We start from the raw sequence: 27,377 nt of genomic DNA, 5'->3' as shown, positions 1-27,377 counted from the left end.
AGACTTTGTTAATCTTCCATGCATTTAGTAAGCATGTATTCCAAAGCAGGTTTTCTTCTGTCTTTTGCCTAGAGCACGGTGTTAGGGTTTGCTATACTTGATTTTGAGAAGTGGAAGGAGTTAAGGAGGTAAGATCCTTTGTGTGCACAGGTTTGGAGCAGGAGGGATTCACAGTCTCTACAATTTGCATGAAAAAAGGGTGTTTCTGGCTGTCTTTAACACTATTTGATGTATTTTCCGGAGGCTTTGATGTTGAGATTCCTTTCTTGCAGTGCCCCAGGATTCGCAGACGTGTTGTTCCTCAGTACAGATACCTGCCTTGGCTCTGCTGTAATGGTGGTGTAGAAAATCCAACGGGAATACGATGTAGGATCACCTTCTACAGAGTTCCCTCTGATCTTTGGCAGGCGGTTGATGCAATGGATCCGAGAGAGACCGGAGTGCCTAGCCGTAGCCTTCCAGCAGGAGCAAAGAGAGTGATTGAGCGATCCATATGGAGCATGAAGAGCTCACCAGGTGTGAGGCCGTGCCCTCATGCCCCCCAAAAGAGGTTACCATTGTAGATCAGGCACATGGAAGACCCAAGGAAGCATTCAGCAGCTCCTGGGTTTCTCAGCAGGCAGTGAAACCCTGAGGAACCAAGGAATGCTGATGAGCCAGTCGGTCTTAACATGCATCTCATTGGGGAAGCGTGGTGTCCGTCAATACCCTGCCAAGCAGGTTTAATGGGGTGGAGATTCTGGGAGAACTGGTGGGACTGGAAGTGAGCAGCACTCTCCTAACATGAAAACGGAGTCAGGCTCCTGACTAAAAAGGGATTATTTGCCTAATTTCCCTTCAGATGCTCTCATATGCACATGGGTCCAAAGGTAATTCTGTGACTCTTTAATAGCTTTTAGCTGGTTAAGATGCAGACCTTGCAGCTGGGGGGGTTGAGGCACGACAGCAACACATGGCTGGGAAATCAGGTAAGTAGGAAACTTGGGGGGGGGGGGGGGGGCTGTTCCATCTACGATCCCTTCTTTGTGGTTTCTGTTGTTTCCAGTTTTATTCCTTTGGGCTCTATTATTTCTGTGGGTGATTCTTAGAAAGCTGCTGCTCCTGCGTACCAGAAGATGGGGAGAAGCGGTTTGTAATGTCATTTTGTAAGCCCATGTTTTCCATGATGCCCAAAAACCAGGATGGAAGAGGAATCTTCTTTATCTGCTCCGAACTATGGCTTACATCACTTTATCTGGTGGGAGACTGTGTCTAACCCAGAGCTGGGGGGCTGCCGGCTTTGGAAGCCTTTGCTTGAAAAGGCATGGATTTAACGTCTCAGGCACCGCAGCTTCTCCCCAGGTATTTGAGTTAATGAACAGAAATAGAAACCAGATCATTTTAAGCCACCTGTAGTAAAGCAATTTCCTTTGCAGAGCAGATTTTGCTGCCGTCTCTCTCTGATTCTGACTGTGTTCCCTGCGGGACCCAAAACCTCAGCATCCAGGGTAAGATCTCAGCAGGCAGGAATGCATCTTTCCGTTTAAACAGCGTGTAACTGCTTATACTGCTTGTGTTTGCAGGGTATGGAAAGGGAATTCACAACCTGGGGGGAAAAAAAACCCAAAAGCACTTTTTCAGTCTTTCCCCCAAATGAATCCATTCAGAGGATTCTCTTGGAGCAGACTTCCCTGTGTGCATCTGTTCTAAGGGCTGTTTGTGTTACCCAAAGGCTTCCAGGTATTTAAGATCCTCATTCCTAACGGTACCATGTGTAACAAACTTCTGTTCAGGAGTTCCTTGAGTGCATCCGTGTTTGACACCGAGCTCAGGGTCTCAGTGTTTGCATTTCAGCTGCTGGTGGGAGCAGAGGATCTGTAGTCTACAGATCCCTTATGATTGAGGTGTTTTAAGTAATGATATAACCATAACTGCACAATCCCTGTGATGCTTCTTGGTTTACTCCCTAGATTTCTTTCCTATAAGCCCCCCCTGTTCCACAGTACAGACAGGCCCTTGCGAAGAGGAGGAGGCACCTGCACTGATTTCCTCACGTGGGTGAGTTCAAGCTGGCTGCTGCAGGCTTGTGTATGGCCATAGATCTAGACCTGGCCACACTGAGAAAGGGGTTGATGGAGAGCAACATGCTTCCTTTTGATTGGGTTTTCTAATTGAGAGGGTTCATGCAGCAGATGCCAGTTTGGGGACCAGCCAGCTGCCCCTGACTGGATGTCTGCAGTAAGAGAAGCTGAGGATGTCTAGAATGCCTTTTCTCTGTGGCAGAGCTTGTTTTGTGCCTCCCCAGCAGTTATATGCTGTCACTGCTGCATCCTCTCCAGCTGCAAGCCCATCCCTAGCCAGTTTGGTATTGACAGATACATCACTAGGGTGTCTCTAATGGGGCTGGCACCACTGACCGAAAGGGTTTGTCCTCCCCTTGGGGTGTTTTTGTCTGAGTAATGCACAGCAATGACAGCGGTGGGAGATTGGGTCGTTATTTTAGGGTTTCCTCTGTGGAGTTTCTGAATTGCACAAACCTCACGGCTGGGATTTGTGTCACAGGGTCCTTGAAGCTGGCAGGGACCTCTCGAGATTGACTGGGCCAAGCCACTGCTGGAGCAGGGTCAGCTACAGCAGGGACGTGTCAAGTTGGGTCTGGAGGCTACAGCTCCTCTCTGACCACCCTCCCAGGGAAGAGCTTCTGCCTAAGAGCTCGCCTCAGTCTCCCCTCGGGCAGGTTAAAGCCATTCCCCTTGGCCTGTCCCTATGGGTCCTTGTCCCAAGCCCCTCTCCAGGTTTCCTGCAGCCCCTTTAGGCACCGGAGCTGCTCTAAGGTTTCCCCAGAGCCTTCTCTTCTCCAGGCTGTCCTGGCCCCGCTGGGTACCGGCTAGTTCTCTGTCCTTGTTTCCATCACGCTTTATGCTCCATTCTTCCACCTTTTCCCTCTGTGTTGGCCAAAGCAGGCTCTCCAGGGCTGGATTTTGTACCGCTGGTCCTTTGGTGTAGATTGGCCAGGAGCTGCGTTAGGAGCAGTCACCAGCACAGCCAGGAAGCAGGGGGAGAATGGGAATGGATTCCCATGGTTATGTAGCGCGTAGCAGTGGGTCTGGCAGAGGTGCAGCTGCGTTGGGGGTCACCGCCTGCCTGTGAGCTCCCTGTGTCCCACTAAACCCATATCCTAAGAGCTTCTAAATACCAGTTGTTTCCTACCACCTTCTCCTGCTGATCAGCACGGAACACTTGAGAACACCAAAGAAGGAAGCAAGCAAGGAATTTGCAGTATAGACAAATTGTTGGGCTTGGGGCCTGAACAGATTTCCTGGGACTCAATGGCATCTCCGTGTTCCTGTTATCTGAGATTCCCAATTTAGCTCGCGGATCTCGGAGGGGTTCATTTGAACATACTCTTTACGAGCACTTGAACAACGTCAGGCATATGTTTGTCAGCTCCAGAGCTGCTTTAAGCACAGTTATGCATGCGTTTAAGCACAGTCGTTAAGGGATTTCATGAACCGTATCAATAAGTTTATCGTCATGTAATTACACTGATACCAGCAAGTTTTGTGAATGAACAGTGTTTGTTGCCAAACAAGTGGAGTTCGCCGTGTTGCTACGGAATCTGTGCGGAGACAAACCCTTCCTTCTGGGATGATGCAGGATTGTGAAGGTGGGACGGGCTCTCTGGGATGATTCCTAGCGTTATTTCCATTGAACAAGAGGAAACCAAGGAGCTGGAACAAGAGGCTTGGATAAGAAGTGGGTGTAGGGTTAGTTTTCGGGGGGGGTGGGTGGTTTCTGGTTGGTTGGGTTGGGTTTCTTTGTTCGAGGGACTTGAGGGACTATAGATTCCAAGGAAAGCACGTGCTTGGTGCAATCCAGAGGCTGGTTCAAGTGTCCCATAGTCAAAAGGACAAAGTCAGAGTACTGCAGAGAATGAGTCTTGTTGAGGATGCCCTGGGTGATGGCTGGGGAAGGGCATGTTTGGTGGGTGCTACACAGAGCTGGCAGCAGAGAGAACCTGGCAATTCCTTTGCTGGGCTCGTGGCTTTCCAGCAGCAGCATGTAACCATGGAGAGAGACATGGATCCACAGGATCTTGTGATGGTTTGGGTTCAAGGGACCTTAAAGCCCATCCAGTTCCAACCCTTGCCATGGGCAGGGACCCCTTCCACTGGAGCAGCTTGCTCCAAGCCCCTGTGTCCAACCTGCCCTTGAGCACTGCCAGGGATGGGGCAGCCACAGCTTCTCCGGGCACCCTGTGCCAGCGCCTCAGCACCCTCACAGGGAAGAGCTTCTGCCTAAGAGCTCAGCTCAGTCTCCCCTCGGGCAGGTTAAAGCCATTCCCCTTGGCCTGTCCCTACATCCCTTGTCCCAAGCCCCTCTCCAGCTTTCCTGCAGCCCCTTCAGGCACTGGAGCTGCTCTCAGGTCTCCCCTTCAGGAGCCTTCTCCTCTCCAGGCTGACCCAGCCCAGCTCTCTCAGCCTGGCTCCAGAGCAGAGCTGCTCCAGCCCTCACAGCATCTCCATGGCCTCCTCTGGCCTCGCTCCAGCAGCTCCACGTCCCTCTGGTGCTGCTGCCCCAGAGCTGGATCAGGACTGCAGGGGGGGTCTCCCCAGGCAAAGGGCCCCGTTTGACTTCCAGACTTCTCCTGTTCCTCTTTGCGGTCTCCTGAGGTCAGGTCCATCCCGGTGCTGCCTTCGGAGCCGCCCTGCTTCCCCATGGGAGCTGCTCTATGGCCACAGCTACCCTGGAGCGTTCCCTTCCCCATGTGCTCAGCGCCGGCTTCCAGGCAGTGCTTCCCGTTCCCGGCTCCCAGTGCTGGAGCACCCTGGTGGGGGGGGGAAGAGCTGTGCCTTGGGTGCTGCAGATGGGGCGCGGGGCCGGTCTCTTGGCTCCTCTTTTGACATGCGGACATCAAAGCGCAGGCAAGGGTGTTGTAAACGTGGTTTGAAACTCTCCAAGAGACCTTTCCTTTCCCCGTGCTTCCCCTTTTGTTGGGTTTGCAACCCCAGCTTCGCAGCCTCATTCCGCCGCCTCCTGCTCTCCCAAATGCAGCGAGTTTCCAAGCACAAACAGGTAAAGGAGCGTTCTCCTGGAGCAGAAATCCCGTTTTCACATGCACGTTTCCATTGACTGCTGTGAACAGGTACAGGTTAATGAGACGCAGCCCTTAACCCTGTAGCAGGTTGAAAGTGCCCTGCCAAACCATGGACAATAAATCCTGGATATAATGAAATTGTTTGGATCTTTGGGGTAAAAGATGCTGCATTCCCCCAGGGATTTACAGGGGCTGTGATTCTTAAAGGGCCCCAAATAACTTCCCCCTTTGCAGTCACTTCCACTCCTTCCCTGCCCAAACGGGGATGCTCTGCTCGCCGTGCTGCTGCCTCATGCAATATTTACTCTCCCTGTGTATCTGGTGGCTGGAGCAGGAGTGGAAAGTGCTGATGCACACAGCTCTGTGGGCGCAGCCTCGACCTTGGCGTGCTGACCCTGCTCTCTCCGCTCACCCCGGCGCTGGGAGCCTTAAATCCCTCCAGCTCCTCCGCCTGGCGTGGGTTTTGCTGCCCCCCCCCCCCCCCCCCAAAAAAAAACCTCTTTGACGGCTGAAAACGTCGAAGGTCCCCGGGGAGGCGGCTTCCCCTCTGCTCCGCAGTTCGCTGCATGTCTGTGTCGGCTCTGTGCGCCTTTTGCCTCTATGATGCTCTGAACACCGCTCCTCTAACGCGGTGAGCGTCTTCAGTCACTGTCTGCCTGTGTGGGATGGCTCCTGGTCCCCTGCTCTTTTGATAACATCAGAAAAGGGAAAAAAAAAACCCTTTTAAACAATTTTCTGACTCCCTCTAGAGAATTTCTCCCCAAGCCCAGAAATAGCTCCCCAGCGGGGAAGCCGAGCGTTCATCCCGTCAGCGCGCCTGCCCAGCTGGGTTTCAGTGCGGATTGCATCCTCCCGGCTCCCACAGCCTGCTCTCTCCTGCCCGTGGCTGCTCCTGAATCCCAGCTTTCATTCCCACTGCTCTTGAGATGCAAATGCTCGCAGGCCGTTTTCCCTTAGGCACTGCCAGGTCTCTGCCGGAGGAGCCCGCTGCAGCCATCGCTGCCCCTGAGCACCCATGAGGCCATCCAGAGGGACCTCGACGCGCTTGTGAGGTGGCTGATGCCAACCTCATGGAGTTTTACCATGCCAAGTGCAAGGGCCTGCACCTGGGTCGGAGCAATCCCAGGCACAGCTACAGGCTGGGCAGAGAAGAGATTCAGAGCAGCCCAAGGAGAAGGACTTGGGGGTGTTGGTGGATGAGAAAATGAACATGAGCTGTCTCCAGTGTGCACTGTGCAGCCCAGAAAGCAGCCGTGTCCTGGGCTGCATCAAAAGGAGCGTGACCAGCAGGTTGAAGGAGGTGATCCTGCCCCTCTGCTCTGCTCTTGTGAGACCTCACCTGGAGCACTGTGTTCTGGTGCCCTCAACATAAAAAGGACATGGAACTGTTGGAACAAGTCCAGAGGAGGCCACGAGGATGATCAGGGGCTGGAGCAGCTCCCGTATGAAGACAGGCTGAGAAAGTTGGGGCTGTTCAGCCTGGAGAAGAGAAGCTGCATGGAGAACTCAGAGCAGCTTCCAGTATCTGAAGGGGGCCTATAGGGATGCTGGAGAGGGACTCTTCATTAGGGACTGTAGTGACGGGACAAGGGGTAACGGGTTAAAACTGAAACAGGGGAAGTTTAGATTGGATCTAAGGAGGAAATTCTTTCCTGTTAGGGTGGTGAGGCACTGGAATGGGTTGCCCAGGGAGGTTGTGAATGCTCCATCCCTGGCAGTGTTCAAGACCAGGTTGGACGAGGCCTTGGGTGAGATGGTTTAGTGTGAGGTGTCCCTGCCCATGGCAGGGGGGTTGGAACTGGATGATCTTAAGGTCCTTTCCAACCCTAACGATTCTATGATTCTATGATGTGATGTGCTCGCTCCTCTGGACCAAACTTCCTGAGACTACCAAGCTGAATTTTCACACCTTTTAAATGCCTTCTCTCCCATTGCATAGTGAAATCCTAATGTCTCGTTTTCATGATGTCTGGGGTGCCCCCCCCCCCCCTTGTATTTCCCTCCTATTGCTGTCCATTGCATCATGCCATGGGTGATGGAGAACGCCATGGAAGCTGGGCAGAGTGGTGTGGCTGCTTTGCAGAGGTAACAGGAGGACTGGAGACCTCTTTACCAGAGCATCCTCTACAGAATGCTGACAGTGCCTGTGCTCTGTAAGGAAAGATGCTCCAGGGCGCTCTGTGTGATGGCTCTTCCTCTGACACGTTGAATCGACAGGGGAGTTATTCCTCCTGTTTCAGATGCCTTATCTTATGGCACCATTCAGTGCCATTATCCTATTTAACCGTTTCAGATGTGTTCTCTTATTTAACTGGGGAAATATTGCTGGCAATAGTGGGAGCAAGCAATCCAGGGCTGCTCTTACTGCTGCTTGTGACACAGTTTTTCAGGCTCTTCCTTGGCAAGCGGCTGTGGATGAGCCTAATAGCTGCATTATTGCTGCACTGAATCATTCTCAATTTGATACAGGTTGCAGCCACCTCTAATTCACCCTCTTATTTCCTAAAGGAAATGTTAACCAGAACGATCACTTTAATAGCAGTAGCTAATGGTGGGCAATAGCATTTGATTCTTTTAACATACTCAGAGGCATGAGGGAAGTAAATCATGGCGTAAATGCCTAATGATGCCGCTGGTCCCCTGGCCACGGGGTCAGGTGTGGGTACATGGAAGCATCTCTCTGCTTCCCTGCTCCCACATTGATCCTGTGCTCTGTTTCTTTGGGGAGCCAGGTCCCCTGTTGCAACCTTAGCACATACTGTGGGGATAGAGGTCCCCTGTGCACACTAAATGCAGCACAGCCGTGCCCAAAAGGCTCTTCTCATGGAGAGCTTGAAAGCAGACAACAGTGTTCTACTAACATGCGCTATTTCCCTGCAGGTAGCAGGTTATTTCAACCCCACAAAGCAGTGACAGGTACGTCAGGGTTTGGAAGGTTGGTGTTTTGCTGGGGCACGGTCTGTATTGGTGATGCTGCTGCTGTTTATTGCTGGTCACAGATCTCGGCTGTCACCACCTCCCTGCCCTATTGACAGCATCATTATGGAGTCTGCAGCCTCAAAGTCTGAGGTTTCCCAAGGTGGCCACCAACTTACTGTGGAGCTGGTCCTGGGCCCTTATGCCTGTTTATTCCCCAGGAACCGTGGTGGTTTGTGCTGTGCTTTATCCGTGGCACTGCATATCAAACCAGATAGGAAGCATTAGAGTTATTCGTGGAAGGGTCGCTGACGTGCTGAGCTACACAGACAATTCCTCGCTGCATTTGTTTCCCTGGAAGTAGTTGGTTATGCCCCAACCACCAGCATTTGGGCATTGCTGTTGATGGAAGGGATAACTTGGATCAAGAGTCTTCTTGCTTAAACCAAGCTCCTATCAAGAACAATGTTGTTGGATGTGTAGCTTGGAGGCTGGTGTGTGAGCAGGATGGGGAGCTGGCTGGAAGGGCAGGTGAGATGAGGGAATGCATTGAGGATGCTGCTACCAACCTGAGGAGAGCTCGTGGCTTTGTTCCAGCTCATCTTCTTCCACATCCTATCCATCGGCCTGTGGGTTGGAGGGGATTTGGTATAACCCCGTGGTTAATCATGCGAGCGCCTGCAGGGAGCTGTTGCTTGTGTTCATTGTGCTGCAGAAACCACCTTTTCCCCTTTGGAGCAGGGGCTTGTTAGAGAAGACCAGAAACCTTTATGCTCTTGCTTGGAGACTGGATGGACTACAATAAATCCACAGCCTTTTCACAAGCCTTCTCTGTACCTTTTGATGGCATATAGGTTTTAAATACTAAGCTATTATGGAAAACTTTACAGAAATCATAATACTCAGCTCTGCCTCCTGCGTAGCAGTAAAACCTCTGAATTGTCTCCGTAAAATCCTACCTGAATAAACTGCTAGAACACTCTTCATGCAGGAAGGCAATGCAAGAGAAGCCTTGTAAAGGGCAGCTGTGACCTGAAACCTTTCCTCGTGTGGATATTCTCTTCCTGGTGCAGTAGAAGTCATAGGGCTGTCACTAAGAGAGCCATAAGGGACACTTGGAAAGAGCAGAAGGCACTTGCGGATGCCACCAGAGTCTGTATTAATTCTGTTCTCTTGGCACTTCACTTGACTGCAGCATCTATAAACGTTTCCTGTTGATGGAGAGGAGGGAAAATGCCTTTTTACACGTGTAAGAAACCACTCCATAGGGTTGCTGTGCTTCGAGTTCCCCACTGGCAGTGTTTGGTGGGTCAGCATCTTTGATGCGATGGCAGCGGCTGCTTCAGCGGATGGAGACCCTTCTGGTGCGCCCATGGGCACGAGGATGCAATGTCAGCCCCAGCCCTGCTCCTGCACGGTGGGGAGGCTTTAAAGAAGGCACAGAACAGTATCTCTTGTGACAGCCCTGGTCCTCTTCCTCTCCTCCCAATTTACATCTGTCCTCCAGGGGTGACAAACGGCAGTGGGGGAACCAGAGAGGCTTTCCATCGTCTGCATCACAGCGTGCGCTCGGGGTTTGCTGTGAGTCCATGGGCAAAACTGATTAATCAGAGCTATTGGTCCACTGTAAAGCCTTTGAGATCCCTTGGATTTTCACATCCCCCATGGCTTCAATAGGGATGTAGCTGTAATTCCCCCCCCCCCCCCCCCCCCGTTCTCAGGTTGGTTTTTAGTCCTCAAGACTGTTCATTGAGAAGATGAAACAAGAAGACTTTGTGCTGTTGAAAGCGCTGCGTGGACGTCTCTGAAATCTCCCTTGTTAGAGAGCTGATGATGTGAGGAAAGTCCTTTGTCATCAAACGTCAGGTTTCTATTCTTGGCTGGCTTCAGCCTCACTCCAGCCACCATTTCTTGTGCGGATGCTGTTCTGCAGCTCGCAAAGCTACAGACCCCTCTTTAGGATGTGCATGTTGAGAGACAGGAGAAAAGCAGAAGCCCATGTGCGTTCTGCCAGCAGACCCAGGTCTGTGTAACGTTTCAGGCTGGCTTTTACAGCTGTGAGCTTTGGCTGCAGCGCGGTTTCCTGGTTCCTGATTAACCAGCAAGGTTCGAACTGGGAAGTGCTCCTTGCCTCCGCCTCAGGGAAGCACAGGATTAGGAAGCAGTTTGAAGCACAGCACAGCCTTGCTCCGACGCTTCCCGTTCAGTATTGCCTGGGACATCGTTCCCTTTGGGTGTCTTTAATGTGGGGGACTTCCCAAAGTGCCATTTTCCATGCTCTCGACCATTCCGCAGCCATTGCAAAGCTCCCGGTGCAGCAGTTGTACGAGCCCACGCTGGCACCTCACACGTCCTTCCTGCTGGGTAGGTTATTGAAGAGCAGCAGCAGAGCAGAGCCCATTCTTACATCGCCTTTCATGTCTTGCTTCCAAAGCTGCTCCTTTGTCTTGCTCAGCAGGGACCAGTGGGATTGCCTGCGCTCGCACAGTGTCAAAGTGGGACTCGCTTGACTCCTAATGGGCTCTGGGATGATTGGGATGAGCTCAGGGGGAAATCAGGCCCCCCTCTTCCCCCAAACCTCTGAGCTTCTGGGAACACTCGAATGCCTTCAAGTACCTACCTATGGGTCACAAGGCAGTGGGGCACGGGGGAAGCAGATGGGTCATTCTCTGCAAGGTCAATAATAAAGCTTTGCCCGTTGCTTTGGAGGTGGTTAGGCTGTACTGAGTTGCTGGATGGGATGCTTCGGCACAGCGTCTTTATTAAGATGCTACATGGGAAAAGAGCCCTTTTTCTCTTTGTTTTTCGAGGTTCTGATCATTCCACCTATGGAAGGGAATGTTTGTTTTGGAGAAATCCATGCAAGTTTCAGAAGACTCAGTGCAAACAACGTGAAGCTGTGGCTGCCCCATCCCTGGCAGTGTTCAAGGCCAGGTTGGACACAGGGGCTTGGAGCAAGCTGCTCCAGTGGAAGGGGTCCCTGCCCGTGGAAGGGGGTTGGAACTGAATCAGCATTAGGGTCCTTTCCAACCCAAACCACTCTGGGATTCTATGTGCCTCTCTCCATGGCTCCAAGGAAAAGGCAGGAAAGCAAAGCGTGAATTAAAACGTTCACTCGGAAGCGTTCATTTGCAAGTTGGATTTTGACATTTCCCCACTTGAGAAAGCCTGTGTTCTCCCCCATGGAGTGCATCGAGAGGAGAAGCAAATTTATGAGTTGTGAGTATTGAAAGGAGGATGTTCACAAATACACTGGGTTTTTTCCCTTGGCCTGGTTTGATTGCTTCTTTGCTAAAAATAGTAGCCTTAACTTGGTGTTTGCAGGCCTCCCCAGGCGTGATGTATGGATTAAAGTTGTTCCTTCCACCCCAGGTTTTTTGCAGAAGTTTGTCTTAATTTGAACCTAAAACATTCAGTGTGATAATATATGGTGATGAATATTATCACTTCAATGAGCTGCGAGTCCTGATGTGATTGAAGTTGGGGTTTGTGTTTGACAGGTGATGGTGCATCATCCATCCTCGTCTACTGAGGTTTCAGCTGCAGACACAAGCAGGGCTATAGTCCATGGTAAGAACTTCTCCTTGCACAGCAACAGCCTTCAGTTCGGCTGCACGCTGTGGGATGGGACCTTGCTCAAACCAATAAGCTCTTAGGAATGTATCCCATGTGCCTTTCCCATGTAAGACCTCATAGCAGCCTTCCAGTATCTGAAGGGGGCCTATAGGGATGCTGGGGAGGGACTCTTCATTAGGGACTGGAGTGACAGGACAAGGGGTAACGGGTTAAAACTGAAACAGGGGAAGTTTAGATTGGATCTAAGGAGGAAATTCTTTCCTGTGAGGGTGCTGAGGCACTGGAATGGGTTGCCCAGGGAGGTTGTGAATGCTCCATCCCTGGCAGTGCTCAAGACCAGGTTGGACGAGGCCTTGGGTAAGATGGTTTAGTGCGAGGTGTCCCTGTCCATGGCAGGGGAGTTGGAACTGGATGATCTTAAGGTCCTTTCCAACCCGAACTATTCTATGAGTCTAAGGTGTCCCTGCCCATGGCAGAGGGTTGGAACTGGATGAGCTTTGGGGTCCCTTCTAACCCAAACCATCCCATGATTCTATGAGTAATGCGAAGTGTGCCCACACAGGGCATGGCTAGCTCAGCACTCCGTTGCTGCACCCACTCTTCATGATACCATTGATGCTCTTTGGTTCAAAGAAACATGCTAAAAAGCAAAAAACCACCAAACCCTCAAAAGCATTGCAATGAGAAGAAAACCTACAGCACCATCCGCTTTGACACTCCCAACTGTCCCAGATATTCCTGTTGGTTTATGTGTTTATGAGGCTCCTCAGCTGATGACAGCCCTGCAAGAGTGAGCCTTCATCCTTCAACCCGCTGCCACTAAAAATAAGACTCTCGATACACGGTTTAGTGAAATCCTCGGAAAATGTTTAAAAACATTAATGTTAAATCTCACAATGAAGGCTGAAAACCCAAAAGCTGCCAGCAAAAATGGTGGGAAAAGGTTGCGCGAGTCAAAGGTGGAGCATCAAGCTCTGGGAAAAGTCCTTTTGGGAATGGTTGAGACGTTGCAGGTAAAGAGTGCCCACCTCTCAATGGGTGTGTTGGATGGGCTGGAATCTAGGAAGCACTGGGAAAGGAGGGAATTTGCATTAACAATGTTGTCTAACGCTGCTTCTACTCCTCTGTTTCCATCTCTATCCATTGGGTCTAGGAGAAACTGGGAAGAGAAGGTCTTTGATTAACCTGCTTCCTGATTTTAGCCATCAGTGAAATACCTGCATTGATAGTTATGGTGAGATATATTCCAGCTTTTAAGAATGGTGAAAACACTCTAGAGGCACTAATATCTGGGATAGTGTCCTTCCTTGAGGTTTGAAAGGTTGATTTCCAGCTTGGTCCATCGCCAAACCAGCTCTAAGTGTATTTATCCCAGTAATTAAAAGTTACCATTTTAAACGTTCTTGCTTGTGCCTGTTACTTGTCAATGACGAACTGGATCGTGGTGAAATAAAGGGTAATGCTCCGTGGGCTTTCCCAGGTTTTCCTGTGTTTCATATGTGCAGACAGGAGATGACAACGCGAGTCACGCTTATTTTCAGAGCACACTCCATGTTCTGCATTAATGGCACCATAATGAATGGGCTCCAACGATTTCCTCAATTTGATGTTGTTTTTTTTTAAAGGTGGACATGTTCCAATTGGAATTTCAGCCTTGGAAAAGATGTTCTGACTTAAAAATAGTGCTGTGCAATATTTACATGTTCCGTTGGTTGCCGGATCTCTGCAGCTCTGCCTTATTCCCGGGTTCCTCCGGTTTGTTTGGATTTGCTTTGGGTTTTACTTCAAATCTCAGAAGGCTTCTGTCCAAAATTGTTCTTTCTTGAAACTTCTGCAGGGCTTGGGCTGAAAATGGGAGGTTTGGGGGCTTGGACGTAAAGATGTTTTTAAGCTCAATATGTTCACTTGTTCCGTATCCGGGACGCACTCCTCTATTGCTTTCTCCATTAAAAATGACTTTATAGCATCATGATACAAGGCTTATACACAGAGAAATACAGCTTGCAAATCCTGATGGTTTAATACCAGGTAAAGAAACTTGATTCGAAAATACATTTCTCACTTTCTAATATAGTCATTATTTCAGGCATTTGGCATATTCAGTTAAAATATCTTCCTAAACCATTTTTCCTTCTGCCTGATGAAAATGGAAAGGCTCTTGGCTTTAAACTATTGACTTTGTAGCAATAAATATACACACAGATCTATCTGTCTATCTATCTATCTATCTATCTATCTTTCTATCCTTCTATCTAAATCTATCTATCTATCTATCTGTCTATCTGTCTATCTATCTTTCTATCTATCTGTCTATCTATCTATCTGTCTGTCTATCTATATATCTATTTATATCAAAAAGCATCATAGAAAGCCACAGAGAGGGGCTTTAAGTAATCAAAGCCCCCCTTTAGATACTGGAAGGCTGCTGTGGACAGCTTGGTGCTGTGTATCTGAGGAGCCGCACGTGCTTTTCTATTCTTCAGTTGATTTATGGGACCCGCTTCCAGAGGAGCTCCAGAATAACTGGTTAATAATGGGGACGTCACAACCAGATGCTCCTTAATGGTGCAGTTGAAATGCTTTTTGTCTTCATTTGGCATGAAAAGCTTTCTCCAGGCTGCCTTGGCTTCAGCCTTTAAAAGGGAAGACAGCATCACTGCGGTCACTGAAGTGAGGTAAAACCACGTCGGTGGGAACCCGCAGCTGAGCGAAGAGCACTGGATCTTGGAACAAACAAGAAGGAAAGTGGCATCAAATCCCTGATTTCAGGTGGGTTTCAGTGTCAAAACGTTGCCATTCAAAGATTTTTGGCTACTTTTCACACAATTTAATCATCTTTGCTTTCCGCTTTGCAGGAACATTTGTGTAAAAGCTGAGCAGACCTCGGTATTTGTAGGTAGAAGTTGCGTCCTTCACCGATACGTGCATCATTGCTGGCCTCAGTGCAGGTATTCTGAGAGCTGCTAAGGACAGAATGAATGTGATTGCCTTTCAAACAGGGAAACAAGGTCTTTTGAGGAGGATCCTTTAGACTGGTACCCATCGGCCAGTTGTAATTCTGTGTGAACCGTGCTTATTTGCAGTACTTAAAGCACTGCGGGTTACAGTTGGTGGAGTCACAAACTGGGAAGCGTGTTTGATGTGGAGCTAAGAACTGGAGCCCAGCACTGAAACCAGGGTGCTTCTGTGCCTGTTTTTAACAGGAGAGAGCCACTAAGCTGTTTTATTGAGATTTATATAGATTTATCAAGATTTATAAAGATTTATCGAGATTTATAAAGATTTATTTAGATTTATAAGGATTTATTTAGATTTATATAAATGTATTGAGATTTATATAGATTTCTTGAGATTTATATTGATTTGTTGAGATTTATATTGATTTATTGAGATTTATGCAAAATTATTGACATTTACATAGATTTATTGAGATTTTAGTGCCTCAGAATTTTGGGGATAGTATTTGAAACCAAATCTAAACGTGACTCTCCATTGAACAGAGAAGAGCAGAGTGGTTTTCTATGGAGGCTGACTTGTCAGGCTTGTTTTCATCACCTTATACAAGGAGTTTAAGACAAGAACTGAATTAAACCCGACTTGTGCTGTTGCATGCGCCCGCTCCAGGGGCAGTAAATAACCCAGTGTCCCACTCCATGAAATGTCCAATGCTTGCACATGATATATTATGTTCCTTTGGTAGCCTGGCCACTATTTATTAAGTCCCATTAGCAAATTGAAGGTTTCTTCTGTTCTATGTTAGATCCCTGTGGGATGTGTGTGTAGTGGGAATACTCCGGGTATAAAGGGGGTCTGTAAGATGCGGGTGATTTATGTTTTACTCTCCCCTTCCCCTAGTAAAGGGTTTCCCAACCTTGCATTGCCACAGCTTTAAAAGGAGTTGATCTGGGCTGTGAATTGGTGGGTTTAGCTCAGAACCTGCGCTTGGTTTCTGCTGGATCCGGGTAGGGAAAGCTGGAACTCCGTGTAAAACACGCACGGCTGAGATGGAATACTGCTGCCCTGGGAGATGGGGACAGTAACCCCCTTTAACCAGCACGGCTGCAGGGAAGCGCAGTGTCTGCAGCACCTACTTCTCAGCTCTTGGCTGGGTTGGAACAGTTCTACTTGGGGCTTTGTGTACTGAAATCAAAGACCTGCTTTAAAACCCGCTGTGTAACTGCTGACAGCCCACGAGGCAGGAGAGGGGAGGCTGAGGATGCTCCTGCCATGGGGGCTGCGAGCACATGGTCCCCATCATCTCCACTTGAGACCTGAGCCGTTCCCATGGAGCCAGAGCGAGATCTTTGCACCAAGCTGGACCAACTTCCCAATAGGGCAGGGAGGCAGAGGGAGTTTTCCAGCTGGGATCGGCTGCCTCAGCCCCGGTGCTGAAGCGAAACTCTGCCGCTTAGTGGTACAGAGCCTCTCCCGGCTTCCCCGCTTGCTCAGTGCCTGGAGCACCCAGGAGTAGTAAAGCACAAACGGTTTACTACCTGGTTTCTGGTTCTGGCATCCCCATGGCAACCTCCTCCCCGATTTAGTCCCAGCTGGGTGCTGTACAAGCGGGATTCGTTCAGGAATACTGAACGTAAAGGTGCAGTATGACAGGGACACTTCCCGTGTGCTCCTGACGGCTGGTGCATAGGGACCGGAGCGCTGGGTGGACACGAGCTCTTTATTGGAGCCGGCAGCACAGGCTCCTTGAGGCTGGAATGCTGCAGGGTGCAAGGAATGTGAAATAAAGGAAATTGAAAGCATTACGAGCAGCAGCTGCGATCAGCTACGCTTGATAGGTGACAACAGGAGCATCGGGCTGCACCCACAGACCTGATGGCAGAACTGGGGTGAGTGTAAGATAGAGGTGATGGATCACACCCGGTGTGAAGGAGGACAGGGGCTTGGGACCAGCTTCCCTGTGTGAGCAGAGGTTTGTGCCTTGTTTCCAGCTCTCCCTTGCTGCCTGATCCCCCCGGAGCACTGTGTCCTGCTGAGACCCCCTTTGAGAAGGGGTTGGGGTAATACAGCACACCTGGTCCAGGGCTGTGAAAGGGATTTTGAATGCAGCAACTCTGATTGGTTTTCCCCTGGTTTCCCAATATAAGGAGAGCCTGTGGTAGGTTTGGGCTCATTGGAAGAAGCACAGAGATCTGGAGATGGAGAATGGGAATAGGGAGGTGAGAGGCAGGGACCCAATGGGATGGAGCAGGAGGATGGAGGTGAGGACCATGCAGGAGAGGGAAGGGGAGAGAGGACCGGGTGCCTGTGGGGAACCAAGTTTCTTGTCTCCCTGCTCCAGTTTTGTTTGCAGGGGGAGCATCTTGCTGCTGCCACCTCCTTTGATCCCAGCAGCATGGAGGAGCAGCACCTCCCTGTCGCTGGGAGCTGAAGGGGTCTGGGAATGGTTCAGTCTCTAAAATGGAGCTCTCAAAAGTTAGGGAAATCCTGGGATTAAGGGATGAGTGGAACAAGAAGTTCAGCCTCGCTGAGCACAAGCTCATGTTGGGCTATGCAATGATGCTCGGTTGTGTACAGGAGGCACAGGGCAAGCACCCCATGGACCGGTTAAGATGATGGATGAGTAAAGGAGACCATGCAGGGCAGCCAGGGAGCAAAGCAGAAACCTTCCTGCCTGCACAGCCCCTTTGGGGTGGGCTGTGAGCCCCACGGCTGCTCTGCCCACAGGCTGTGTAAGCTCTGCTCATCCTGCACTATGTGTGGCTGCGTGTGTGCTTTGAGGGGCTTATTCCTCCCTTCTGTCCATCAGCTGCACAGCCCTGAGGGATGTCACTGCTGCAGGGCAGAGCAGGACCAGGACCAGGGAGCTGTGCGGGGCTGCTGCTGTACTGCATCCTCCTGCAGGGCCCTGGCCATGAGCGCGGCGGAGGATGCTGAGTGGCTGCGGTGGGTGAGGAAGCAGTTCGGGAGCATCGCGGGGCAGGACAAGGAGATCGACCTGGAGGGGTTCAAAACCGCGCTGCAGGTGAAGGAGGTGAGGGCTGCCGGTGGGGCTGCCCCATCCCTGGCAGTGCTCAAGGCCAGGCTGGACACAGGGGCTTGGAGCAAGCTGCCCTAGTGGAAGGGGTCCCTGCCCGTGGTAGGGGCTGGAGCTGAATGGGCTTTAAGGTCGCTTCCAGTCCAAACCATTCTATGATGCTATGGTGCTCTGCAGTGAGTAGGAGTGGAAAACCTGGATTAACCATCCACAGTGCAAAATCAATTGGATATTCACAGTCTGCTTTTACCATGCTAGGCTATTCCCACCATATATTCCCTCCCTGCTGCCCTGTCCATCCCCGTGTCCTCCAGGCAATACCTCCGGCTGCAGTGCCAATACCCCCTTCATCCCTTCCCTCCTGCTTTTGGGCTTCCCCAAGACCTTCAGCTTTTGCCATGCAATTCCCATTGCTGGTGGCAACAGCTTGGTCTATAGCACCGGGATGGGGCTGGTGAAGCTCATCCCGTCGCCTGTGAGAGTGCTTGTTCTCTCCTCACAGTCCTTCTTTGCTGAGCGGTTCTTTGCGCTGTTCGATGCGGACGGGAGCGGGAGCATCAGCTTGGAGGAGCTGCTGAAAGCCCTGAGCCTGCTCGTGCATGGGAGTGAGATGGACAAGCTGAGATTCCTCTTCCAGGTTTACGATGTGGATGGTGAGATGGTGAAAACCACGTTAATCAGGAGCGTATTGCTATTAAATAAGCTCCAGTGCCTAAAGGGGCTGCAGGAAACCTGGAGAGGGGCTTGGGACAAGGGATGTAGGGACAGGCCAAGGGGAATGGCTTTAACCTGCCAGAGGGGAGACTGAGCTGAGCTCTTAGGCAGAAGCTCTTCCCTGGGAGGGTGCTGAGGCTCTGGCACAGGGTGCCCAGAGAAGCTGTGGCTGCCCCATCCCTGGCAGTGCTCAAGGCCACAGGGGCTTGGAGCAAGCTGGGAATTCCTGGGTTAAGGGCACAAGGTGAAGGCGTTTCAGGGTTCTGTGACATCCCCGGGTCCCTGCTCACCCCATGCAGGCAGCGGCTCCATCGACCCCGATGAGCTGCGCCTGGTGCTGCGGTGGTGCCTGCGGGAGAGCGCCATAGCCCTGCCTGAGGAGCGGCTCACGGACCTCACCATGGCCCTCTTTGAGGCCGCTGACAAGGACCACAGCGGCTCCATCACCTTCGAGGAGCTCAGGGAGGAGCTGGAGGGTTTCCCGGAGGTCATGGAGAACCTGACCATCAGGTACGTGTGCTGCTGGGTCCCTCTGACAAGCCCACAGGGGTGGGAGCTCCCTTGTGAGCATCTTCTTCGTCCTGAGTGGGGGAAAAAGCATGGGGTTTATGCTCTCATCAAGGGTCTAATGGGGTGCCCAGACCATGAGGTACCACTGGGAGCAAATGGTGCTAAGCTGGGTGCAGAGGTGGGTGGAAGGATGGTGTTGGGATGAGTGCAGGGATGATGCCAAGCTTGGTACAGGGTTTGGATGCAGTAATAGGTGCAGGGATGGGTTCAAGGATGGTGTTAAGATTGGTACAGTGCTCAGATGCAGGGATAGGTGCAGGGAGGGTGCCACACTGGTGCCAAACTTGGATGCAGGTATGGTGTTGGGATAGGTGCAGGGTTTGGACACATGGATGGGAGCAGGGATGATGCCACACTGGATGCTGGGCTTGGATGCAGGGATGATGCGATGCTGGGGGTAGGAGTGGGTGCAGGGATGGATGCACAGATGGGTGCAGAGATGACGCTGGGCTGGGTGCAGGGGTGATGCAATGCTGGGGGTAGGACTGGGCGCAGGGATGGACGCACGGATGGGTGCAGGGATGATGCGATGCTGGGGGTGGGAGTGGGCTCAGGGATGGACGCACGGATGGGTGCAGGGGTGATGCGATGCTGGGGGTGGGAGTGGGCTCAGGGATGGACGCACGGATGGGTGCAGGGATGATGGGATGCTGGGCGCGCAGCTGGGTGAAGGGGTGATGCGGGGCTCCCCTTCCCCGCTCAATCAATGCCGATGCCCCCCCCCAGCGCCGCGGGCTGGCTGAAGCCGCCGCCTGCCCCCGAGCGCCGCCCGCGGCCGCGCTGCCTGCGCCGCGCGTTCTGGCGCAACCACGGCGGGGACCTGCGCTGCGCCGGCGGCTACGCGGGCCTCAACCTGGCGCTGTTGGCGCTGGCGGCGCCGCGGCACGCAGGGAGCCTGGCGCTGGCCCGCGGCTGCGGGCAATGCCTCAACTTCAACTGCGCCCTGCTCGCTGTGAGTGCGGGGCGGTGCGGAACGGCGCGGTCACAGCCAGAGCCGCGCCGGGGGCAGCAACGGAGCCCGTGCGCTCCTGCAGCGGCGGGACCGGGCTCTTCCCTGCGCCGCCGCGTTCTAAGGGCTCAGGGAGGCTCTTTGGGACAAGGGAACTCCTGGCGCCCTGCACATGGGGCCTTGATTGCTGCCTCTGGGTGCTCTCCACAGCAGGGTGGCAGGGAGTTGGCTCCCGAGACCAAGGGCCTCCAGCATCCCTGACTGCCCCTCTCCCATCTCCAATGTCCCCCAGCATCCCTGACTGCCCATCTCCCATCTCTCATAGCCCCCAGCATCCCTGACTGCCCATCTCCAATGTCCCCCAGCATCTCCTACTGTCCCTTTCCCATCCGTGATGGCCCCCAGCATCACTGATTGTCCCTCTCCCATCTCTCATAGCCCCCAGCATCCCTGATTGCCCCTCTCCCATCTCCAATGTCCCCCAGCATCCCTGATTGCCCCTCTCCCATCTCTCATAGTCCCCAGCATCCCTGATTGCCCCTCTCCCATCTCCAATGTCCCCCAGCATCTCCTGCTGTCCCTTTCCCACCCCTGATGGTCCCCAGAATCCCGGATTGTCCCTCTCCCATCTGTCATTGCCTCCAGCATCCCTGATGGCCCCCAGCATCCCTGATTGTCCCGCTCCCATCCCTGACTCCCCCTTTCCTGCCTGGAGGTGCTGATGCTGCGGAGGTGCCTGACCTGGCTGCGAGCCACCCCCGTGGCCAAGGTGCTGCCGCTGGACCAGCACGTCCTGTTCCACCAGCTCGTGGGGTACGTGGTGCTGGCGCTGGCAGCCGCTCACACGGGCGCCCACGTCGCCAACTTCAGTGAGTAGCAGCCCTCGGGCATGGGGAGGGGACATGGCCTGACCTCGGGTGAGACCCTCCCCAGTGTGCTCCATCAGCCCTGCGGGGGGTCCCCTCCCAGTCCTGCTGAGGGAAGAGACCCTTGGTGCAGGGGCATCACCCACAGGGTGCTGGTGGAAAGATGCAGGGGTCTGGATGGAACCATGCGGGGGGATGCTCGTGTCCTGGGGGATGCAGATGTCCTGGAGAAGGGGATGCGTGTGTTCCAGGAGGGATGCACATCCTCCATAGAGGGGATGCTCGTGTCCTGGGGGATGCAGATGTCCTGGAGAAGGGGATGCGTGTGTTCCAGGAGGGATGCACATCCTCCATAGAGGGGATGCTCGTGTCCTGGGGGATGCAGATGTCCTGGAGAAGGGGATGCGTGTGCTCCAGGAGGGATGCACATCCTCCATAGAGGGGATGCTCGTGTCCTGGGGGATGCAGATGTCCTGGAGAAGGGGATGCGTGTGCTCCAGGAGGGATGCACATCCTCCATAGAGGGGATGCTCACCCGTGGGGTGCAGATATCGCAGGGAGGGAGCTCAGGCTTGTGGGGGGGTGCACAGATCAGAGGGGGTTGTGAGGCTGCAGGCTGGGTGCTGGCAGCCCCAGGGCACACGGTGCTGTGCAGTCCACGCACTGTCTGTTACCCCCCTCTAGTGGCATCCCGGCCGGCAGCGACGGGCTCCAACGATCCCCACACAGCTCCTGAGTGGAGTCTGTGCCCCACGGACCCCCCCACCCCACAGCAGAGCCAGGGGAGAATGTAATAGAGTCAATCCCAGCCTGGTTTGGGTTGGAAGGGACCTTAAGCTCATTCAGTCCCAACCCCTGCCACGGGCAGGGACCCCTTCCACTGGAGCAGCTTGCTCCAAGCCCCTGTGTCCAACCTGGCCTTGAGCACTGCCAGGGATGGGGCAGCCACAGCTTCTCTGGGCACCCTGTGCCAGCGCCTCAGCACCCTCCCAGGGAAGAGCTCCCTGCTCAGATCCCACCTCCATGTCCCATCCCAGGCAGGCTGGCGCAGCAGGACGGGCACCCTGCCCTCGCCGAGTACCTGCTGCGGGCACGGCCGGGCACGGGGGGCCTGTGGGGCACAGCCCCGCAGACGGGGCTGGTCCTCCAGGCACTGCTGCTCGCCATGGCCGCCTTCTCCAGCCCCTGCGTGCGACGGAGCGGCCACTTCGAGGTGGGTCCCGATGCGGCTCCATGAATACCCCCATAGGGACCGCACCATCTGGCTCCATTCGTTGCTCTCCATTGACGCTCACCACAGGTCTTCTACTGGACCCACCTCTCTTACATCCCCATCTGGATCCTCCTCATCCTGCATGGTCCCCACTTCTGGAAGTGGTTCGTGGTTCCCGGCTGCCTCTTTGTGCTGGAGAAGGTGCTTGGCTTGGCCTGGCGGCGGGCAGGGGGGCTGCGCATCGTGGAGGTCAACCTGCTCCCATCCAAGGTCTGCGATCCCATTCCCACCTCCCTCCCAGGGCCCTCCTTGTGCAGAGTGGCAATACAGGTGCCCCCAAACACCTCCCCTGTTTGCAAAGCACCCCATAGCGTGGCGAAAAGCACTTTGCCACTGACCACAGTGCAGGGGACAAGGAGGGACAGTGGGACATGGAGGAGAAGTGACGGCCCCAATGTGTTGGGTGCTTCCCCAGCCGCGTGCTGGAGGGATGGGGTGCAATGAATAGCTTGTATGGAAAAGATGTAGGTTTGGGTGGCTTCGGGCGGTGTTGGTGGATGTTTGCAGCAAGAGGTGGAAGCAGGTTCTTCATTTTCAAGCCACTGTTTTTTGTTATTTAGAGGTTTTGCCTGTTTTTCAAGTAAAAGAAGGTCTAAACTCACAGAATGCCTGGAGGCAAGGCACAAACTGCTGTGACTCTTATTTCCTCTTCAAGCATCATGGTTTGAGGCCAGCCCTAACTGAGACCTTGGTTTGATAGCGAAGATGAGCAGGGGATAGGGGAATAAACCCCTTCCTTAGGTCAAATCTGCCCTTCTCATGCTGGCCACTGTTTAACGTGGGACACAGAGACCCTGGTGGTCACGGGCTGCAGAAGGACCATCGGTTGTGACTGACCAGCCTCATGTTCCCGCTGGATGCTCCCGGTTTTCCGGTCTCTGTTCCCTGCAGGTCACTCACCTCGTGATCGAGAGGCCGCAGTCTTTCCACTACAAGCCCGGTGACTACATCTACCTGAACATCCCGGCCATCGCCTCCTACGAGTGGCACCCCTTCACCATCAGCAGCGCGCCTGAGCAGCAAGGTGATCACTGGGCCTGGCTCCCATAGCATCACCACGATGTTGGCCATCACTGGGATGATGTTGGCCATCACTGGGGTGATGTTTCCCATAGCATCACCATGATGTGCTGCATCCCTGGGATGATGTTCTGCATCACTGGGTGATGTTTTCCATCCCTGAGATGAATGGTTCCCATCACTGGGATGAATGGTCTCCATCCCTGCGATGAATGTTTCCCATTCCTGGGATGATGTTTTCCATCCCTGAGATGAATGTTTCCCATCGCTGGGATGATGTTTCCCATCCCTGAGATGGATGTTTCCCATCCCTGAGATGGATGTTTCCCATCGCACAAGCCCCATTTGGGTGTCTGGGTCCCCTCTGAGGGTCCTGCAAAGAGGTGATCATACTGTGGAGCAGGGCAGTACATGTCCATGCATGCCTCAGCTCACCTACCTCCCTCTCTGCCTGTGCATTAAGTGCTGTATAAAATCAGGTACTCGGGTTATTTCAAGCAAGGTATGAGGACTGAATGTGAAGGATGTTGGTGGGGATGCCACCTGATTCTGCAGTCTTCCAATACACAAAGAGAGCCTACAGGAAACCTGGAGAGGGGCTTTGGCCAAGGGCCTGTAGGGACAGGCCAAGGGGAATGGCTTTAACCTGCCCGAGGGGAGACTGAGCTGAGCTGGAACTGGATGAGCTTAAAGGTCCCTTCCCACCCAAACCTGTCCGTGACCCTATGAGTGCTGCAGGCTCCCCAGGGCCAGCCCTGTGCAGCACACGGCTGCGGTGCCAGGGCTGCAGGGCAGTTCCACGCACAGGATGCTGCCCGCTGCCCCGCTTCCCCCCGCAGACACCCTCTGGCTGCACATCAGGTCCCTGGGCCAATGGACCACCAAGCTCTATGAGCACTTCCAGCAGCCCGAACCCCTCAGCAGGAGCCTGCGGGCGAGGAGACCCCGGTGCTGGGCACAGGTCGGTGCGGGCAGGGCTCTGCTGAGTGCCTCCCCCCGGGGCCACCCCAGGGCTCAGCTGCCTGGGTAGCACCAGGCTGGGGGCACTCGTGGTGCACATCCCCTGCAAGGTGCTTGTGCAGCCTTGGAGGAGCAAGGGCAGGGTGGCCACAGGGGCTTGGAGCAAGCTGCTCCAGGGGCAGGGGTCCCTGCCCGTGGCAGGGGTTGGAGCTGGAGGAGCTTCAAGGTCCCTTCCAACCCAAACCATTCCTTGAGCCTATGACTTTGCACCCCCCTCTCTCTGTTGAAGCCGTATGGCCCTGCTGGATGAGGCACCACAGCCACTGATGCCTTTGTGCTTGGATTCAGGAAGGTCTCTGCAGCAGAGCTGGCTCAGACGGGGGCTCCGTGGCCACAGATGAGGATGGAGCCGTTCAGCTGACCTCATACAAAGCCAGCGGTGCTGCTGCCCGAGGAGAGCAGGACCCATCATCAGAGGTGAGCACATCTCCCACCAGCACCCGTTACAGGCCCTTATCCCTGCCATGGAAACTTCCCAGGATATTCATTGTGCCTGGGCTGGAGGAGCAGCCCTGGCAGGGAAAGCATCTGCGTGCACTGGGTTCAGTGAGTGTCCCTCTCACCCTCTTCCTTTCATCTGTCCCCTGGTGAGCAGCGGTTTCTGGCTGCTGTGAACCAGTTCCTCCCTTCCCAGCTCGTGTGGGGACTGGGATAATTGCATCAATGCTCAAAGGGATGATCCAGATAATGTGATGAGGTGCTGGTGGATGCTGGGATGTCCCACCAGAGGCTTGAGCAGTGCCCTGGCTCTGCCCAAGGGATGCGGCTGGAAGCGCGTGTGCAGCCTGGATCACCCCAGCTGGGAAAACCCCACCCCAAATCCCAGCCTCGGGAACAAGCAGGGTTTTAGCTTTAGCTGCCACGGAGGGGTTTGGGTGATGAGGAGGTGGTCACTGCTCTCTTCACCTCGCAGGTCCCCACCGGTCTGCGGGAGCCCCATCAGCTCTGCAGCATCAAGGTGAGGGATGCTCGGTCCTTCCTTGGCTCTGGCAAGCAGGGCTGTGCTCAGCATCCCTTGGGGGGACCCATAAGTGTGCCCCTGTGCATGGATGGTCTCGTCTGGGGCTGATCCAAACCCTGTGCTACTGGATGGCTTCATCCTCCTCTTCCTTTGCTCCCATAACCCTCCCATAAAAGACCCCAAAGTCACCCTCGGTTCCATAAGCCTGCTCCTGCTCACAGCCTAAGAGTTGTTTTAGCATCCATGGGCTGCCTGAGTGCTCCCTGAGTTCCTCATCTCTCCCAGTGCTACATCGATGGCCCCTATGGGACCCCGACCCGGAGGATCTTCACCTCGGAGCACGCTGTGCTCATCGGCGCCGGCATCGGCATCACCCCCTTCGCCTCCATTTTGCAGAGCATCATGTACAGGTTGGTGCTGGCGCAGCAGCTCAGGCTGTGGACGTGCTGGTGGAGCTCTGGTGTGGCTTTGGGAGGCACGGGATGTGATGTACGCTGTGTTAGCCGTGGGCATGACCCAGAGCTGGTGAGGAACAAGGGCTCGAGGTCTCCTGCATCCCTCGGTCTGTGGCGTCCGAAGGATGCAGGCAGGGCTGTGTCTGCCCGTGCAGGTACCGCCGGCGAAAGCAGAGCTGCCCCAGCTGCCACTATTCATGGTGTGAGGACCTGCAGGATGAGGACATGACACTCAGGAAGGTAGGAGATGATGGAGGGGGCTGTGGGACCGAGGTGTACCCTGCAGGAGGGCTGCAGGCTCCTGAGGCTGCAGAGCCCATCAGCATCCCTGCGGTCCAGCAGGGCTGGGTTGGCTGTGGTCCCCGTGCTGCCGGCCAGCTCCGACTGAGGAGCTGCTGCGTCCTTCCAGGTTGACTTCATCTGGATCAACCGGGACCAGAAGCACTTTGAGTGGTTCGTCAGCCTGCTGACCAAGCTGGAACTGGAGCAGGCTGAGCAGGAGCCGGGAGGTGAGCGGGAGGCAGGGACACCGCAGCCCCTGTGCTCGCGGTGTGGGGCCGGAGGCGTGAGCATCCCCCGGGCTCACGCAGGGCGCTTCCTGGAGATGCACATGTACATGACCTCGGCGCTGGGCAAGCACGACGTGAAGGGCATCGGGCTGCAGATGGCGCTGGACCTGCTGGCGGCCAAGGAGCAGAGGGACTCCATCACCGGGCTGCGCACCAGGACCCAGCCCGGCCGCCCCGACTGGAGCAAGGTGAGGAGTGGGGGCATCACCCATGGGGAGGGAGCCGTGTCCCCATAAGCCGCTCTTCCTGCGGGGACACCACAGGAGAGCCCTGTTTCGGAGCAGGAGGATCCACCACTGGGGTATCCGGACCCAGGGAAGCCTCTTCCTCCCATGGGGAAGCATCACAGGGCCAGCAGCTCCCAAGGCAGGCAGGGATGCGGCCATCCCGGCTGGCTCTGCCACCATCTCCTCTCGCCTGTCCCTCAGGTGTTTGGGAAGGTGGCAGAGGAGAAGAAAGGGAAGGTCCAGGTCTTCTTCTGCGGCTCGCCAGCTCTTGCCAAGGTCATCAGGGTGCACTGCGAGCGCTTCGGCTTCCTCTTCTTCAATGAGCGTTTCTAGCAGCAGCCCTGGTCCCCTGCCGGCACCACCAGGCCTGATGCGGGGTGATGGGCTCCATGGATGGATCCTTATTCACTGCGTGGGGTGGCTCCCGGTGATGCTGGGTCAGAGCTGGGAAGGGTGGGATGCACAGGGAGCAGGGGCCAGGGAGGGGAAGGGGCTGGGTTGGGCCACGGGGCTTTGAGGTGAATGGGATGGGGTCCTGGAGCCATGCGGGGACAAGGATCCTGCATCACCTCGCACAGCTCTGGGATGGGGTGGATGGAGTCCTGCATCACCTTGCAGGGCATTGGGATGGAGAAATGGGGTCCTGCATCACTCCACAGGGCTCTGGGACGGGGGAGCCCTGTGGGATGCCCACAGGAGGGCACTGCAGCCTCGGTAACCGGGGCCGTGCCGTGCCGGCTGACCGGGGCTGCGCGGGTCCCAAGCCCGGCCCCAGCAGCTCCGGCTGCTCCTTTCCAGCGGGGCACCCAGCATCCTTCTGCCAAGCCCCATAAGGGGGCACCCCCTGTCCTGTCCCATCCCTGCTCTGCAGCACAAGAGCGCTTTTGCCTCTTTTTACACCAGAAAACAGCTTGTGTGGATGTGCCCAGCACAGCCCAGCCGCCTCGGGGTGGCTGACGGCATGCAGGGATGGCCCCATGCGTTGCTGGTGTGACCCACGGGGACCCCTCAGTGCTCAGATCAAATGGTGACATGAGGCTGATTTACAGGGTCTCTTAAGGCCACCCTTGCCGTACGTTGATGCTTCGGTGTTAAAAGTAATAGATTAATGTAGATGAGACACTCGTCCCATGGCAAAGTCACCCGTGGGGAGAACAAAGGCTCATGCAGAGCCAAACCTGCCCAGGGGCTT

General features: G+C 54.2%; 1 protein-coding gene across 1 annotated transcript; it reads left to right on the top strand.

Annotated features, from left to right (window-relative positions):
* The first annotated feature begins 17,438 nt into the window (after window positions 1–17,438).
* On the top strand, window positions 17,439–26,643 carry NOX5 (NADPH oxidase 5). The gene is made up of 15 exons (XM_057404639.1): window positions 17,439–17,558; window positions 18,064–18,214; window positions 18,575–18,785; window positions 19,572–19,797; window positions 20,510–20,663; window positions 21,698–21,873; window positions 21,961–22,143; window positions 22,825–22,957; window positions 23,793–23,914; window positions 24,262–24,390; window positions 25,220–25,344; window positions 25,545–25,629; window positions 25,799–25,898; window positions 25,980–26,146; window positions 26,387–26,643. Exons 1-15 carry the CDS (start codon window positions 17,439–17,441, stop codon window positions 26,516–26,518), a joined length of 2,214 nt encoding a protein of 737 aa, XP_057260622.1. The 3' UTR covers window positions 26,519–26,643.
* The last annotated feature ends 734 nt before the right edge of the window (window positions 26,644–27,377 follow it).

Source organism: Pezoporus wallicus, unplaced genomic scaffold (assembly GCF_028554395.1).
Source record: "Pezoporus wallicus isolate ANWC-B61680 ecotype Strahan unplaced genomic scaffold, APGP_CSIRO_Pwel_v1 contig_14712, whole genome shotgun sequence".
NCBI classification, from domain to species: domain Eukaryota; kingdom Metazoa; phylum Chordata; class Aves; order Psittaciformes; family Psittacidae; genus Pezoporus; species Pezoporus wallicus.
This window is presented reverse-complemented; position numbering and strand designations above follow the sequence as displayed.